This window comes from Octopus sinensis, linkage group LG4, assembly GCF_006345805.1.
Source record: "Octopus sinensis linkage group LG4, ASM634580v1, whole genome shotgun sequence".
Classification (NCBI taxonomy): domain Eukaryota; kingdom Metazoa; phylum Mollusca; class Cephalopoda; order Octopoda; family Octopodidae; genus Octopus; species Octopus sinensis.
In genome coordinates this window covers 16731106-16749500 of record NC_043000.1, presented here as the reverse complement: position 1 = coordinate 16749500, position 18395 = coordinate 16731106, and the positions used below count along the sequence as shown (strand labels likewise).

Below are 18395 nucleotides of genomic sequence, written 5' to 3'. Positions count from 1 at the left end.
TATATATATGTGTGTGTGTGTGTGTGTATATATACTCTTTACTCTTTTACTTGTTTCAGTCATTTGACTGCGGCCATGCTGGAGCACCACCTTTAGTCGAGCAACTCGACCCTGGTGTGAATGCCAAGCAGTACAGCATGTCGTTTCCAAATTTCTGGCAGAGTGAATTGCACAATGGTGCTGTTTTTGTCACAGACGGTGCCCAACTGACTCTACTATACTGTGTAGTCAATAAAATCAAAAACAAACAATGCACATGCACGAAATTAAAAATGTAAAGTGGCAACAATTTACCCATCGCACCCTGTATATATGAACAAAAGAAAGCAGCACTCAACAGATTTGCTTGGAGTACATGTGTTAAATAACAGTTTGTTTCAGCTCCTTAAATCCTCGGAGATGGGACATACAATAGGCACCCACTAAACTTGAAGCCATGTGGAACTGAATCAAACTCTTATTTCACACACACATATATATAAATGTTTGTTTTTATGCTCAGTTATAATAAAAACAATTTGTTACTAATTTGGTGGGTTACTCTATACTCTTGTAAGAGTACAGATTTATTATCCTTACACAAGAATGTTATTGACAGTTACTTTGATGATTTGACCAGTCCAATGATGGCTCAGCTGGCTGAAACTTCAAAGTTACTGTCAACAACATTCTTGTATAAGAATAATAAGTAAATATATATTAATGTACACACACATCTATGATATGTGCTCACACATATATGTACAATATGTATGTATACATCTGTATATGTGCATTATGTAGGCACAGGAGTGGCTGTGTGGTAAGTAGCTTGTTTACCAACCACATGGTTCCGGGTTCAGTCCCACTGCGTGGCACCTTGGGCAAGTGGCTTCTACTATAGCCTCGGGCCGACCAAAGCCTTGTGAGTGGATTTGGTAGATGGAAACTGAAAGAAGCCTGTCGTATATATGTATATATGAGTATGCGTGTGTGTGTTTGTGTGTCTGTGTTTGTCCCCCTAGCATTGCTTGACAACCGATGCTGGTGTGTTTATGTCCCCGTTACTTAGCAGTTCAGCAAAAGAGACCGATAGACTAAGTACTGGGCTTACAAAAGAATAAGTCCTGGGGTCGATTTGCTCGATTAAAGGCGGTGCTCCAGCATGGCCGCAGTCAAATGACTGAAATAAGTGAAAGAGAAATATAGTTTTATTATAATGTGCTTTGTTTATAATCTCATTCTTATACAGTGAGAAATATACATTTATAAATGTTTATGTATCTATGTGACGTCATATATTTATAAATACCATTCTACTATATGCTTGTATGTTTGTACTTAATAATTATGATACTCTTTTCACTTAATTTGTATGTGTGTGTGGGGGTATGCCAATATAATTTAATTGCCTTTTTCAAACTGACACTCATTAAATTTCCACTCTACTGAAATTCATTAAATAAATTACAGACACCAAATACTTAATTAAGTTTGTATAGTCATTCATGGTGGTTTGAGATATGAAAGGTTGGCAATGGGTGGGAATATATAACTATTTGTGATTTCTCTGCGTATATATATATAAATGTGTATATAAACACTGTCATTTTGATTCTTTATATTAGTATGTGTGTATGTATGTATGTAATATATAACAATAGTAAACAATACTTCAGTTACTCTTCCCTGATATTCTATATTTTTCCCTAGTCTACTCTATTGATTTCCTAGGGAACCATCACCACTACTAGGGGGGTAACCTTCTATTGTCAGTTTTCATCAGGCGCAACACACCTTCCCCCTTATGTGGTGTGGCAGCTTAGAATGGTTGACTTTTACATACTCTCTCTCTCTCTCTCTCTCTCTCTCTCTCTCTCTCTCTCTCTCTCTCTCTCTCTCAATCACACACACACCTCTTCACAGCCACCACATAGCTCCACTGCTGCCAAGGTAGAATTCTCAAGTACAGCAATGCTATCTCTCTCTCTACTTCACCCAGACCCATCTTGATATCCATGTAGCTGTAGTGACATAGGGGTGAGGTTGGATTGGATTGGATTGGGTTGGGGGCGCTGTAACTGGGCCTTCTTGCCCTGCCCCAATCTATCAAGCAAGTAACTTTTACTGTCCCAGAACTGTTCACCTCAGATTCCCCTTCACACTGACGACTTCCCCCCACCCTGGTCCCTCTCTCAAATTAGGGGTCAGAGAGGGAGTGTGAGGAGTGATTTGTCCCTATCTAAAGTTGATTTTGTTCCTTGATTTTTTTTCTTTCCTTCCTTCTTTACCCCCCCCCACCCTTCACTCCTCTGGGATTGGGGATGTCAGCAGACCTCCATCCACACCTGTTGCCACTGACATCCTGACTCTGTTACCTTCTTCCTCCTCCTCTGCTACTAACCCACCCCCATGCTCTTGAAGTGGGGAATGGGGCCATTTTTAATCACCGGTTGATTTGCCCTGTTGGATTTGTTATGGTAGGAATAGTTTCTCTTGTTCCAGTACCGGCATGCCCCTCCCCCTCCACCCACTCCAAAGTGTTGACCCAGATTTGGAGGAGGGGCGTGGGGTGTTTAGTTTTAGTTATATTAATGAATTATTCAACCTAAAAATGACAACCTCCACTTCTCATATTCTCTCTCCCTCTCTCTTTCACATACATGCACACACACACAAACAATTGCACACACACACACATACAAACACACTGATGGTAGGTAATCTTGTTACATACATACACAAGTAACTCTGTGTGTGTGTGCCATTATATGAACACCCAGGAACACACTAGTACCTGTGTAATCTTACCTACATAAACACCAACTGCCGCAACCACCACCACTACTACTACCTCTACCATTACCACCACCACTACTACTACCTCTACCATTACCACCACACACAAGCACACACACACACACTTCTGATTTGTGTGTGAATTGCCATTTCCTCTTCTTGTCTTTCCCTTACCAACTCTTCTACTCTGTATTATCAACTATTGCTATACCAGAGACCACTGCTACCTATACTGTTATAACAGAAACCTTTTAAAGCCACAGCTGTAGTGTGTGCAAACTGTTCCGGCTAATGCTATAGAAATGATAGTACTTATTACAGCTAATGCTGAAGTGGAGATAATACTATTATTTGTGCAGTATGGATATATATACTTATAAGTGCATTGCTTATATACCAGCCTTATATGTTACGTTCTGAGTTCAAATTCCACCGAGGTCGACTTTGCCTTTCATCCTTTCGGGGATCGATAAAGTACCAGTTTCGCACTGGGGTCGATGTAATCGACTTAATCCCTTTGTCTGACCTTGTTTGTCCCCTCTATGTTTAGCCCCTTGTGGGCAATAAAGAAATATATATATATGTATTTAAATTAGTAAATATTTACATGGAGTAGAGAATAACTATTAAAGTCATGGTATAAAATGAAGGCTAAATGCAAAGTCGCATGACCTAGTGGTGAAAGTGTTGGACTCGCGATTGTATGGCCAGGAGTTCAATTTCCAGGCTGGGCAGCATCGCGTCCTTGAGCAGGGCGTTTCTTTTCATGTAGCTCCAGTCCGCTTGACTGAAAAATGAGAACCAGTGGTAGGCTGGAATTTTAACCCTGCATTGGTTTGGCATCCCATTTAGAGGATGTGGCCTCATACTCTCAGTATCCCAAATAAACCCCAGCATTATGAACCTGGAGGCTTGAAACAAACTTTAGGTAACTTTATCTGTTGGATTGGAAGCACTCCGTCAGTTATGACGACAAGGGTTCTGGTTGATCTGAATCAACGGAACAGCTTGCTCGTGATATTAACGTGTAAGTGGCTGAGCACTCCACAGACACGTGTACCCTTAACGCAGTTCTCAGGGATATATTCAGCGTGACACAGAGAGTGACAAGGCCGGCCCTTTGAAATACAAGGTACAACAGAAACAGGAAGTAAGAGTGAGAGAAAGTTGTGGTGAAAGAGTACAGCAGGGATCACCACCATCCCCTGCCGGAGCCTCGTGGAGCTTTAGGTGTTTTCGCTCAATAAACACTCACAACGCCCAGCCTGGGAATCGAAACCGCGATCCTATGACCGCAAGTCCGCTGCCCTAACCACTGGGCCATTGCGCCTCCACTACTTTATCTGTACTCTATAGACTATTAAAGCTACTATTACAGTGGGTAGACTACAGCTGTTGCTGTAATAGAAAGACTGCTACTATTGTGGAGAGACTGCTACTATGACAGCCACTGCTTTCCATGGTAACCTACTACTACAGCTACTGCTCTAGGGGGAGAGACTCCTACTACAGTCACTGCCCTAGGGGGCGGGGAGAAATTCCTGCTACCCTTATTGAGTACAGAAAAAGAGACTTCCAAAGAAGTAATAAGAGGAAAAGATTAGAAAACTTTGTATCAGAGTAGCAGTCTTACAGCTATTTATACTACTACTACTACTCCTACTGATCTTCTATATAATAAAAATTCTAGCAGGGTATTTATTATAAGGGTGGCATGTAAAATAAGTAACAGAAGTAGCAATGTGTTGAAAAGTTTCCTTATGTTAGCCAACCCTGGGGCATCTACCACCACCAACACAAACCAACTTTGACATCTATACAATAATACACACACACACACACACACACTCTCTTTCTCTCTCTCTCTCTCTCTCTCTCTATATATATATATATATATATATTATATATAATATATATATACTGGAATAATTCAGAGAATGTTACTTCAATTGATTCATCTCTACTCCAGAACTTGAGAATGGCATCATGTTAAAAAGGAGTGGTTGGTTTGGTGGTTCCCCTCTCTCTCCCTCTCCCTCTCTCTCTCTCTCTCTACCACCACCCTCACATCTCACCGCCACCGCCACCGGGGGGGGCGGGCGGCTGCCGCAGGTCTGTCTGCTGGGTTGTTGGTAAGGTAGTGTGATGTGGGGGGGGGATGGAGGGCTGGAGGAGAAGGTTGAGGAGTAAAGGCAGTCTAATCTAAATGCACTGTATTAATGATGGTAGTGGTTGTGGTGGTGGTGGTGGTGTATTATACTGTGTGTAGTAGCAGCAGACAGCCCACCCACCTCAAACACACACACACACACACACACACACATGCTTCCTCTTCTCTTCTCTCTCTCTCTCTTTCATTCACACATCCTCTCACTCACTCTTTTACTGGGATTTGCTGTGTTACTTGAAATAGCTGATGAAAGTCCTAAGGCGATAATCTTCTTGGTGGTGGAAAAACCTTTCTTTACATGTTTTATTGGAGGTTTTTATTCACAGGAACCGAATGGAACCAGACTGTATAACTTTTCGAAACTTTCAGTAACCTCTTTCCTGCTTTCTTTCGTCTTTCGGAGCAGTACACCACTGCTTGCATTCTCTCTCTCTCACGCACATACTGTTTGAGGGTTAGAGAAGTACACACCCATACCTAGCAGTACATATTCATCCATAGGTGTATATACCCATACACACACACACACACACATATATTTTGTTTGTTCTGTTTCCTCACTGTTTAACTAAAAATGACCATCACCGTCCACAGTTTCCTGGTCAGTTTTATGGTGGATGCACGCGGTGGGGCCATGCGGGGTAGCCGTCACTCCGGAGTACGTATCATCATTCCACCTCGGAAAGCATACATGCCCACAAGAGTAACCTGCAAGCTGATTAAAAGAGAAAAATTAAGCCATCCGCCTCCCCTCAATGAAGGTGAGGCACTTGCTAGCCGCATTCTCGAGATGGGGCCTGTTGGAGTCAAATTTCTTGGGTAAGTCCTTCTTTCAAGTTTTTCTTATTTTATTGTTAAGCATGCAGAGCAGCATTTCGTCCATCTTTTACATTCTGAGTTCAAATCCTGCCGAGGTTACTTTACCTTACAGGGGTCGATAAAATAAGTACCAGTTGAGCACTGGGAGCAATATAATCGACTTACCTCCTCCCCCAAAGTTGTTGGCCTTGTGCTAAAATTTGAAACCAATATTATTTTAATTGCCGGAGTGGATTAAATGCCTGAATATGCACCACTTTATGTTCTAAGTTCACATCCCACCAAGGTCAACCTTGCCTTTCATCCTTCTGGGCATAAGCACTGGAACAAAATTTGCTTAGAGGGTGCAAACCCCAGTCTAACTTGGGATGTTCAAAGCATTTTCATTGCGCCCCACAAAATTTTAGGGAGTGCAAGCACACACCCCTGCACCCCCTGTTTCCAAGCCTATGTCCCAGGATTAATAAATAAACATCTGTTGTTGATCTTAATTCACAATACTCACCCTACCCCACCAAAAAAAGAAAAAGAATTGAGGCTTGTGCCTATGTTAGAAATCAATATTATCTTGATGTGTTGTATGCGTTGTTAAACTGTATTTCATGTGTGTTGTTACAATTTTTAAATATTATTGATTGGTCTGTTAAGATTATTGGTTAGTCTGTTAAGAATGGATTTTCAAAGAAAAACTAAGTATTCTGCTGTTTCATAAACAAAGCATGAAGCCTTAATTTAATTGTGATATGATGAAGATGTCAATGATGATTGACCAGCATCATCATTATTATCACCATGCCTTAGCGTTTCACTTGATGATGTCTATATCGGTAACAAGTTGGCAACAGACAAACCACTCTATATATCCTCATTACTGTATCTATACGGAAAAGGAAATTTCTCCAACCAGTTCCTAGCTCCGTATTTAGGACAACCTCCACTGCACCATAACATTGTCCACAAACAGCAGTCTGAGTAGAAATAAAATATAGAGGAAGGAAAACAGTAACACTAAAGGTCTGGTTGTAAGTCTGTTGGACTGAGTATTTACTACCTGTGTGTGGAGTGTAACCTTGCACTCTGGGTCATAGGAACATCATGAAGCACTTCAGGTCTTCATCTACTGTATCTTGGGATAAGTCAAACAGCTGGTGACTTTACCTACAGGACAAACTGAGTCTAACATTGTGACTTGATAAAACACTTGTTGATTATACAGTACTTCTGCTTACAAGTAATATATGTTCCAAAGGCGGCAAACTGGCAGAAACGTTAGCATGCCGGGCGAAATGCTTAGCGGTATTCCATCTGCCGCTACATTCTGAGTTCAAATTCCGCTGAGGTCGACTTTGCCTTTCATACTTCGGGGTCAATAAAATTAGGACCAGTTACACACTGGGGTCGATATAATCGACTTAATCCCTTTGTCTGTCCTTGTTTGTCCCCTCTATATTTAGCCCCTTGTGGGCAATAAAGAAATAAACATATGTTCCCATCCTGGAGTATCTTACAAGCAGTTAAATGGACTGATCTGTTTCAAAAATTGTGCTTTGGCCACATGCTCAATGTTGTGTCATTTCCAGGATTTGAATTATTCAACACCCTATCAGCTTTGGTTTGCAGCTCACTTCATGTCTGTAAATATGATATCAAATATACAGATGCTTACTAAATGGTTTTAAAGGCTCAGTGCTTAATGCCAGTTTTACAGTGGGAAGCAAACGAGTAGGAAAGAAATCTTCCTGTGGGTGAGACATTTCTCTGTGGAAGCTAATATCCTCAAATAAACCTGATACCATGACAGTTGGAACTGCATAGAGCAAGCAGGTGGGACACATTCTCTTGAAAGATCTGTTCTTCACTCCTGCACCAGAGCGTCGGCTGCGGGGTCATTCCGAAAATCTCTACCTGCGACGATTTCATTTCAATCAAAGGAGAGGATCTTTCTCCATCCGGGTTGCGGATTCGTGGAACAAGCTGCCAGACGAGATGGTGAAGATGCCAACGACCGCTTTGTTTTAAGTCTCCCTTGACCTCAAGTGGCCTGAACTCTTTACATGACGACAATCTATCACAAATAGCATTGTTTCCTCCATCACCACCTGCCAATAACCAGGTACCTATTTCTGACTACAGCTGAGTTAAGTGCCCAGAAAGACAAAACACTTGTAACAGATTTGAGCCCAGGATTAATGCACTAGTAGCCTGGTACTTTAACCACTGATCCACCTTACTGTTACCATTTGTGTTGTTATTCTCAGATTACTTAAAGGTCATACATTCCAGGTCTCCACATTGAGGTGACTGTGACATTTTGTAACTCAGACTGCATACTTTTATAACTAAGCAACAATAATCCTTGAGATGTTCATACCTAAACTAAATAAAAGACAAGGAGTTAAGTGCCATGTCTGATTGATAAAAAATTATTTTTATAAGAGTCTTTTTTCTTTCTTTCTTTTTTTAGTTATGAGCTCATAAATGTATAATGTGCTTGTTGAAATAAAATTGCTATATTTTTAATGCTCAGTTGAGGTTGCAATTAAACAAGAGAAGTTTTAGAGTCATTTAGACCAAAACTATACAGATATTTCTGTGAAAATATTTTGAGAACAGTATTAACCTTTTTGTTAGCATATTTCTGATGAAAAACACAGTTTTTGCATTTCAAACTGGAAAATATTCAAGAATTTGGAGATCTTAATAAAATAAAATAAATAACTTTTTCATTAATTAGCTGGTATTTAGAACATGAAATGTTCTTATAAAAAATGTTGGAAAGCTTCAATTTTAATAGAAACACTTTTAAAACTTGACAATTTTGTATCATAAAACTTAAGGCCTGGTACAAGTGGAGTGGTATCAAAATGGTTAAGTTTTACTCATTAAGGATTTTATTATTAAAAGATATTTAAGATTATTTTTCTAATCATCATGAAATTGCAAACTGATAAGTTTCACGGTCAATGTTTTGGAAGGAAAATATGCCAGTCATTAAAAGAAAACATGTGGCCTGTTGTTTTTTGGCTGTTAATCAGCCAATTTAAGTGGAGGGGTTTTTTTTTGTTTGTTTTTTTTTTTGTGACATTCTCAATTTTCGTTTGACAAATATTTCATATCTCTTCATAATACTTATTTCTATTATATATGTTTTGGGTCTAATTGACCTTGTGACCTTTGTTGTTTGATTGCAACTGCAACTAGAAAAAATATTATAATATAATAATAATAATAATGAAATTATTGTATACAGTGCTCAGGTGCACCACAACTTGTCAAAAGTGCGTATAAAGCATATGCATTAATGTACAAATGTCTGGGAAGTGAATATTACATTTATAAAATAGATAAAATGATACATGATGTTTCAGACAGCTAGGGAAGATGTCTTTCTGGGGCTAAAAACAACAGTAGCACCATCCTCTATAGGACCACCACATTTAGTTGGCAAATATATTTTATATATGCAGTTAATTCATATGTGGAGAAGATGAAGGCAGTTTATTCACATGTGAGATGTGACAGTTACTGGACATTAAGGATGGTGACAGTTAGTTAGTTAGTTAGTTAGTTAATTTTTTGGCTCAAAAGCAAAAAGCAAGGCCATGTAGGGGAACATGGAGTTAAGTACAGGCTGGTGTTCATGTAAAGAGTTCAGGCCACTTGAGGTCAAGGGAGACTTTAAACAAAGCGGTCGTCGGCATCTTCACCATCTCGTCTGGCAGCTTGTTCCACGGATCCGCAACCCTAACGGAGAAAGCTCCTCTCCTTCGATTGAGATGAAATCGTCACAGGTAGAGCTTTTCGGAATGACCCCGCAGCCGACTCTCTGGAGCAGGAGTGAAGAACAGCTCTTTCGAGAGGTTACACTTTCCGCTTATGATGTTGTGAGCGAGAATGAGATCTCCACGGCATCATCGTTTTTCTAGAGAATAAAGGTCGAGCGTCTTCAGCCTTTCTTCATAAGACAAATTCTTGAGACCAAGAACCATGCGGGTAGCCAGCTTCTGGACTCTTTCGAGATGCTGTATGTCAATATGCATGTGGAGGTAACTGTTGATGCAAATGTGCACTGAGACTGATAATGCACATGTACAGAGAGACTGTTGATGCAAATGTGCAGACTGATTATTAGTGGCCATGTGTAGTGACACTGTTGATGCACTAGTTCAGAGAGAGACTGCAAATGCATGAGGGCTGAGCAGCTGATGATGCACTAGTGCAGAGGAACTGTTTAATGTCACATGTACAAAGATGTGATGCATACATGAAAGTGACTGTTAATGCACAAGTACAGAAGAATGACAGTTAGTGCATACTGACTGACACATGATGTAATTGTAATGAAGTTTGGAATGGCCTCAAAGTGTCATGAGTGTTACCCTCTTTCACTCTAATAGTTTTATTATTTCTTTATTGCCCCACAAGGGGCTAAACATAGAGGGGACAAACAAGGACAGACAAATGGATTAAGTCAATTACATCGACCCCCCCCCCCCCCCAGTGCATTACTAGTACTAAATTTATCGACCCCGAAAGGATGAAAGGTTAAGTCAACCTCGGCGGAATTTGAACTCAAAACGTAACAGTACACAAAATACCTATTTCTTTACTACCCACAAGGGGCTAAACATAGAGGGGACAAACAAGGACAGACATAGGTATTACATCGATTATATCGACCCCAGTGCGTAACTGGTACTTAATTTATCGACCCCGAAAGGATGAAAGGTAAAGTCAACCTCAGCGAAATTTGAACTCAAAACGTAACAGCGCACAAAATACCTATTTCTTTACTACCCACAAGGGGCTAAACATAGAGGGGACAAACAAGGACAGACATAGGTATTACATCGATTATATCGACCCCAGTGCGTAACTGGTACTTAATTTATCGACCCCGAAAGGATGAAAGGTTAAGTCAACCTCGGCGGAATTTGAACTCAAAACGTAACAGCACACAAAATACCTATTTCTTTACTACCCACAAGGGGCTAAACATAGAGGGGACAAACAAGGACAGACATAGGTATTACATCGATTATATCGACCCCAGTGCGTAACTGGTACTTAGTTTATCGACCCCGAAAGGATGAAAGGTTAAGTCAACCTCGGCGGAATTTGAACTCAAAACGTAACAGCACACAAAATACCGCTAAGCATTTTGCCCGACGTGCTAACATTTCTGCCAGCTCGTCACCTTGTTTTTACTCTAATAGTTTTACATAATCAACAAGTACTGCACAATTCAATGAAGAATAACATGCGTCTCAGTGCAACCCACATTATAATTTTTACACTCTTTTTCTGTTTTGCAGTCCTGTCATCATTGAAGTCCCTCATTTTGCCTCACTTCGTGGAAAGGAAAGAGAAATAGCCATCATCCGTTGTGATGATGGAGAGAAATGGACAGAACATCCCATACTAGCAACAGAGGAAGCGGTTAATGACACTCTTAATGGAAGTTTCGAAGGTCAAAATTCCTCTGCGTCCAGTCTGTGGAGTGAGCCTGCCATTTTGTTTTGTTTTTTTAGTTTGGGGTTTATTAACTTTTTCAAGTCTTCAGCAATATCAAATGAGTAGTCTAAAAATTTGAATGACTCAAGGAAGATTTTGTTTTGCCACTGTGCCAGGATGACTTGCAGATCTTTTCTGTATGGCATTCCATGTCTTTTCTCCAGGCCAGTGACAGAACCTCTACATAACCATTCGACCTGCTAGAAGTTGCAGTCAAATTTCTCTCAAATTACACCCAGCCATCTTAAATAATGCAGGACCACATTGAATAATGTAGTCCAGGTTATACTGTCTGAATTAAAATCAGGATGGTCATGGCTAGAATATCTTTGAACATAGCCATCCAAAGTACCTTGGATCGTAGGACGGCCTGCTGTGTTTACCTTGGATCGTAGGGCGACCTGCTGTGCTTCAGGAGACCTATTGAGTCAAGCACATCAACATCAAATAAAAATCAAATGGCAACTGTAGTTGTGATACCTGTGCCGGTGGCACATAAAAAGCACCGTCCGAATGTGGCCGATGCCAGTGTCGCCTTGACTGACTTCCGTGCCGGTGACACATAAAAGGCACCAACCGATCATGGCTGTTACCAGCCTCGCCTGGCACTTGTGCAGGTGGCACGTAAAAAGCACCCACTACACTCACGGAGTGGTTGGCATTAGGAAGGGCATCCAGCTGTAGAAACACTGCCAGATCAGACTGGAGCCTGGTTCAGCCTCCTGGCTTCCCAGACCCCGGTCGAACCGTCCAACCCATGCTAGCATGGAAAACGGACGTTAAACAATGATGATGATGATAGCTCTCTTTGATCAGGGCTAACCTGGAGAAGTATTACTACGGTCTACTCTTACTGGACACAACATGATGTTCGGTACCAAAAAAAATTTTTTTAAAAGCTTACACACTGAAACTTAATATCATTACAATGGACTTGAAGGGGTTAACCCCTACTTTTATTTTTATTTTATTTTATTTTATTTTACCCAATTATTGTATTTTTTATTTTGTGTATTTTAGCTCTTCAGTTTTTACTGTATGCTTTGAAATTTTTATTTTAGTTCATTGATCATCTGTTTTTGCTGTTGTATATGTCTAGCTTAAAATCATTAGTTTACATTAGTCATTGGTGTGTTTTGTTTCACTATTTGCTCTTTTATTTTATTTTGGAATATTTATAACGCTTCACTGACTATATTTTCTAACCTAGATTGTCAGTGTGTAGCATTTTATCAACCTTCTATCTGGCTAGCATAGATTAGCTTTGTATTTCAAAAATTAGGGAAGAACAAATTTTCTGGGGACACATTTCAATTTGGATTTAGCTTATGTTTGTGCTTTTTTTTATTATTACAAGGAATCTTTTTCTCATTAGTAGAAGGGATATTGTCCTGCATGTTAGTATGTAGTTATTAATGCATTTTCAACTTGATAGAATCGGTGTTGTGTGTGTGTGTGTGTGTGTGTGTGTTTAGCTCATGGAAATGTCTCTCTTCCTTTTTCCAGTTGCTACTGAGCTATCTTTGACATAATTGTTTAACCTACTTAATCTCCTTCGATAAATTCCCTACCATCTTTAAAGTAGGAAGCATTTATATAAGTCCTAAATCTTGTCCCACTATAAAGATTAGGTGGCCACATCTAGAACAGATATTTGCATATTCTGAGCACCAGGCATATGGATTGCTTCTGAAGAATTTGATTGGCTACTTCTACACCGTTGATTAAATGCCTGTCATTTTCAATATTTTCTTTTCCATATCCTGGCAGCAAAATCCCTTTTTTTAAATTTTTTTTTTACCTTCCCCATGAACCCCAAGCTATAATTAATAAGGAGCCTGGAGGAGAATGAAATACCAAGCAAATCTTAGATTATTAATAAATACTTTCTCTCATGCCATATGGTATATACAGATTTAACTGGACCTACTTACTTCTCCAGCTTATGTTTCTGCTATCACAGAAGGAGATTCTTAACCCTTTTGTTACCAACCCGGCTGAAACCAGCTCTGGCTCTTTAGTATAAATGTCTTGTTTTCATAAGTTTTGATTTCAAAATTTCCACCAAACCTTAGTCACAATTTATGTTCCTAACACTAGCTTAATGATAACGATGTTATTTTACTAAATTCTTTCTTATATTTAAAATAATTGGAAGAAACACAGAGCATCTCAAAATAAATACAGTAACGAAAGGGTTAATAAGAATCATTTCCTTTGGGGTCCTTTAATAATAAGCACATTTAGTTTGAGAGAACCGTATCTGTTGCTCTGTCTGGCCTCAATAAAGCAGATTGTAACCCCCTCCCCTCGTCAGCCCACATATAAATTCTTTTTCATTTTAAATCCTTCCTGTTTTAATCCTAAGAACGATAAATCTGGTGATTAAGCTGAAACAGCAATGAAATCTATTTTAATGCAAGGATCACAAAGTGATTATGTTGGTTAGTGGGAAGTTATTGGATGTAGCAAGGCAAAGCCATATCAGCTGGTTATCAGATTTGCATGCTTTAAGGACTTTTTGTAGTATATTACAATTATTTTCATTTTATTTTTATTTATAGTTTTATTTCATTTCCATAGTTTTATTTGTAATGTCTGTGTTTTGATGTTGTTTGAAACTAGTTGTTGTATCAAGATTTTGATAAGTTATTGATGTGTTGATTGTATAAAAGGAAATGTAGATATGTTCTAAGAACCAGAGGTGAATTTATTTCAGTGTAGATAATTCTTTAACCCTTTAGTGTGCAGATTCTTCTCTCAAATGTGATGTTTGTTTATTTATATTGTTTTGAATTAATCATGTATTATCTTGTAGTTTACAGATTTCAGTGATGTGGTTTTTTTTAGTTTTAGAACGACATTAAAGAATAGAGGCATAATTTAAAATTTTGCTACTTACAGGTTATGTGGGCAGTTGTAGAATGACTGCACTTTCCTTTGTATATATGTTAGTTAATAGGGCAGAAGAATTTTCCCTGTCAGCACTTTCACTCTAATGAGATTTTGTTGGAAGATCATAATCAAGGATGGAATTCCTAGGGGTTGCAGTCACGGGAGAAAAATAACATGAAAAGTGTTTAGTTATAGAGGGTATGCAGCTAGTTAATTCAGAGAAAACAAAGCTATAGTCGTAAGGAGATGAAAGAGGCTAAGATAAGAAGCATCCTGTCTGTAAACTAACCATTATAATCTTTTGATGACTGAATCTTTACGAATCAGTTGAATAGCCTTCTTGAATACTATCAAGCAGTAGCTCTGACTATGTCCACCTGGTCTGTCTCTGTTGTTGTCATGCAATAACAAGTGGAGGCGCAATGGCCCAGTGGTTAGGGCAGCGGACTCGCGGTCATAGGATTGCGGTTTCGATTCCCAGACCGGGCGTTGTGAGTGTTTATTGAGCGAAAACACCTAAAAGCTCCACGAGGCTCCGGCAGGGGATAGTGGTGATCCCTGCTGTACTCTTTCACCACAACTTTCTCTCACTCTTACTTCCTGTTTCTGTTGTACCTGTATTTCAAGGGGCCGGCCTTGTCACTCTCTGTGTCACGCTGAATATCCCCGAGAACTACGTTAAGGGTACACGTGTCTGTGGAGTGCTCAGCCACTTACACGTTAATTTCACGAGCAGGCTGTTCCGTTGATTCGGATCAACCGGAACCCTCGTCGTCGTAACCGACGGAGTGCTTCCATGCATGAACACAGTGCTGAAGAGTTGGTGCCATGTAACTCTATTATAAAATGTAGAGAATGGTTCCAGATAGGACTGAACTTATAATTAATATCGGTAGAACACCTGTAGAATGCTCTTCACTTCCTTCTGTACCTCTGTACCAAGAAGATCTGGTTGAAACTAATGAACAACAGCAATGACATTAGTAGAGTTGGGATGGGATGGGATGGGATGGGATGGTGGTGACAAAGTTTGATCCCACCATATTTGATTTAGCCTTCCCTTCTTAGAATATTGAGAAATAGTCATCAAGAGTGCTGAATAGGTGCACTATATTCTTTATATAATCTAGTTTACTCCTTCATTACTCTTGGTTTTCTAACATCTAAATTTTAGTAAATACCAGTGATACATCAAGGTTTGGTTAAGTTGATTATTCTTTGTCCTCATAATAAAGCATGTATTGCTTTTTTTCTTCAGAAAGAAATAATGTATTTTAAAATAACATGAATTCTTATACAGGCACAAGGCCACAAATTTGTGGATATGGAGAGGAGAACATGATTATATAATGTTCGTGCCTTCCTTAAGAGTATTAGCAATGTAATGAAGAGCATTAGCTTTCACAGGGAATCAAAAGCAACTTGTACTCTGGCTTTGCTTTGCTACTGTATTATTAAATCAAATAAAACCTTCATAATGTTTGTGATGTTTACAATTTGTAGGTCATATCCGTTGCTCAACTAAATACATGATATCCTACATCAACAATAGGTGACAGTTGGTTAATATGTCATTGGCACAGATAGTTTTAATTAGGTGTAGGTTTGAAAAGGAGATGAGTATTTAGTCTTAACAAAAACAGTTCATTTCTTCAAATATTTCAATGTTTTGCTTAACTACAGTTTCATAGGTTAAATTACTGGAGCCAACTTTCTCTGTTTAATAGAGATTTATAAAAGCTGATTATGAGATCTCTTTCAAAGGAAATATTCTTCAATCACTGGGTTTTTTAAAAAAAATTATGGTATCTAATTGTCATTTTTTAATCTTTTTTTACCAGAATTGGACCAAGAAGATGAACTAGTTGCCAAGCGTATTACACGCATTCTAACAACAGATTTCCCCATGTACTTTGCGATTGTTACTCGCGTACGTCAAGAAAATCAGACAATTGGCTTTGAAGGTGGAATGCTCAGTTCCACAGTTGTCCCTCAAGTCCAAACTATATTCCCTGAAGGAGCATTAACCAAGAAAATCCCTGTTGGTCTCCAGGTATGTTTTTTCATTGTTATCATTATTGTCATGTGTATACAATATGGCATGGGGTAGGAAAACCCACAATACAGTGGGCATCTTTGAAATGTGTCCACTCCAGCAGTTCTGTAATGGACAAAATTAGAAAATATTTCGAGTATGTATGTAGTTTGCATGGTTTGAATTCCTTGCAAATCATGGCTCAAACATCCACTCATAATACTCAGATGACTCTGGTTGTCATGAATGATGATGTGATTGGTCAATGGTAGGTGTTTATTAATGTTGTTTCATCCTGAGACATTTCAGATACAGCAGACTTAGAACTTAAAGGCATTCCAGCTGTAACCATCCTGTCCTTTTTTTTTTTTTATAGACGGGACTGCATTGCACATTGTCAGTGTTTTAAGACAGTAAATCATTTGGTTGTGATTTATATTAAGTCAAGTAACTATGTAGAGGCTTCTTTATTTGCTTGCAGTAAGTGGTGTTTAGTGTCGGGTGGTGATAGAATTGATAAAACCACATCTGTGACAGAAATACCCCTATTATGCTTCAGACCCACCTGTTCATGTTAACTTAACACTGCAAGTTGAAAAGCACTTATCAGATATACAATAGACCTGTTGTTTGTAATTAAGCTAATGTTTAAACATGGTACCTACCTACAGCTAGGTAGGCTGACCCATTGAGAGTTAAATGTTTTCTCTATTGGACATAGGGCAACAACAAAAGTAAGTTGTGAACCAATGATTCTTCAGTTGGTAATCACTACTCTAACTCTGGACCAAAGTTGAAATAGTCTCCTCTATACGTTGTATATCATTGCAACTGTACATCCATGCTATTTCACTGTAATTGGGTGATTTATACAATTTTACTTCAAGTTAATAGGACTATACAATCTTATTATGGAGGCGCAATGGCCCAGTGGTTAGGGCAACGGACTCGCGGTCATAGGATCGTGGTTTCGATTCCCAGACTGGGCGTTGTGAGTGTTTATTGAGCGAAAACACCTAAAAAAGCTCCACGAGGCTCCGGCAGGGGATGGTGGTGATCCCTGCTGTACTCTTTCACCACAACTTTCTCTCACTCTTACTTCCTGTTTCTGTTGTACCTTGTATTTCAAAGGGCCGGCCTTGTCCCTCTCTGTGTCACGCTGAATCTCCCCGAGAACTACGTTAAGGGTACACGTGTCTGTGGAGTGCTCAGCCACGTTAATTCCACAAGCAAGCTGTTCCGTTGATTCAGATCAACAGGAACCCTCGTCGTCGTAACCGACGGAGTGCTTCCACAATCTTATTGTATGCTGATATGCCTATACTATGCTTATTGTAAATTGGTATGACTATGAAGTGCCTACTGTATATTGGACACTTGTCAATCATACCAGGAGGCATATCAGACCATGAAATATCAAATGAATTAAGTCTCCTGCTACTCTTTACTGTATGATAAAGAAATAAGCCAAAACAGCATCATGTACATTTGTTTTTCTACCACACCTAATCCATACTAACACAGGAAATTAGACCCTTATTACAGGATACTAAGAATGGTGAGATACTAAGGTTAGTTTATCAATCATTTGTATATTTGAGATGAGTTTTTAGAATCACAACGAAAGTTCTTTGGACTGTTAGCTTCGTTTATTGTGGTTTTGTCTGTTTAACACAACCAGTCAATCAGTTCAGTCTCCAGTGATTTAACCCTTTACTGTTCGCATTATTCTACCAAAATTAATCCTTTTTTATCCACATTGTTTTGAATTAATCATGCATTATCTTGTAGCTATGAGACTTTGATGAGGTAGCTGTTAATTTTTAAAACGATATTGTAGGGTTGGTGTGAGAGACCAGATCTGGTCAGTTTGAACATAAAACAGGCTGAATACTTTTGGCCGGATTTTGCCGGTTTAAATGCTAAAGGGTTAAAGAAGCTTTATGTTTATTTCTATACATCAGTGTCCATAAGCTAGGTTTGCACTCAAAACCTTTATTTTCAGTTGCAAGTTTTTGATGCTCTGACCATTTAGAAAATGTCCCAAGATGCTGAAACCCCACAGTTTTTGCTAATTCTTTTTATTATTTAACCCTTTATCTAAGGCGGCAAGCTGGCAGAATCGTCAGCAGGCTGGGCAAAATGCTTAGTAGTATTTCATCCATCTTTGTGTTCTGAGTTCAA

At 39.1% G+C, this 18395-nt stretch overlaps 1 protein-coding gene across 34 annotated transcripts in view; it reads left to right on the top strand.

The window, feature by feature from the left end:
• The window catches only part of LOC115210251 (titin), a 626493-nt gene that overhangs the window by 435853 nt on the left and 172245 nt on the right, over window positions 1-18395 (top strand). For 32 of the 34 annotated variants that reach the window (XM_036501835.1, XM_036501827.1, XM_036501837.1 and 29 more), the window contains 3 exons: window positions 5543-5767; window positions 11083-11267; window positions 16018-16229. In XM_036501835.1, the coding sequence (XP_036357728.1) occupies window positions 5543-5767; window positions 11083-11267; window positions 16018-16229 (622 nt within the window). The remainder of the gene's footprint in view (window positions 1-5542; window positions 5768-11082; window positions 11268-16017; window positions 16230-18395) is intronic. The other 2 variants (XM_036501828.1, XM_036501830.1) reach the window with 1 other exon arrangement.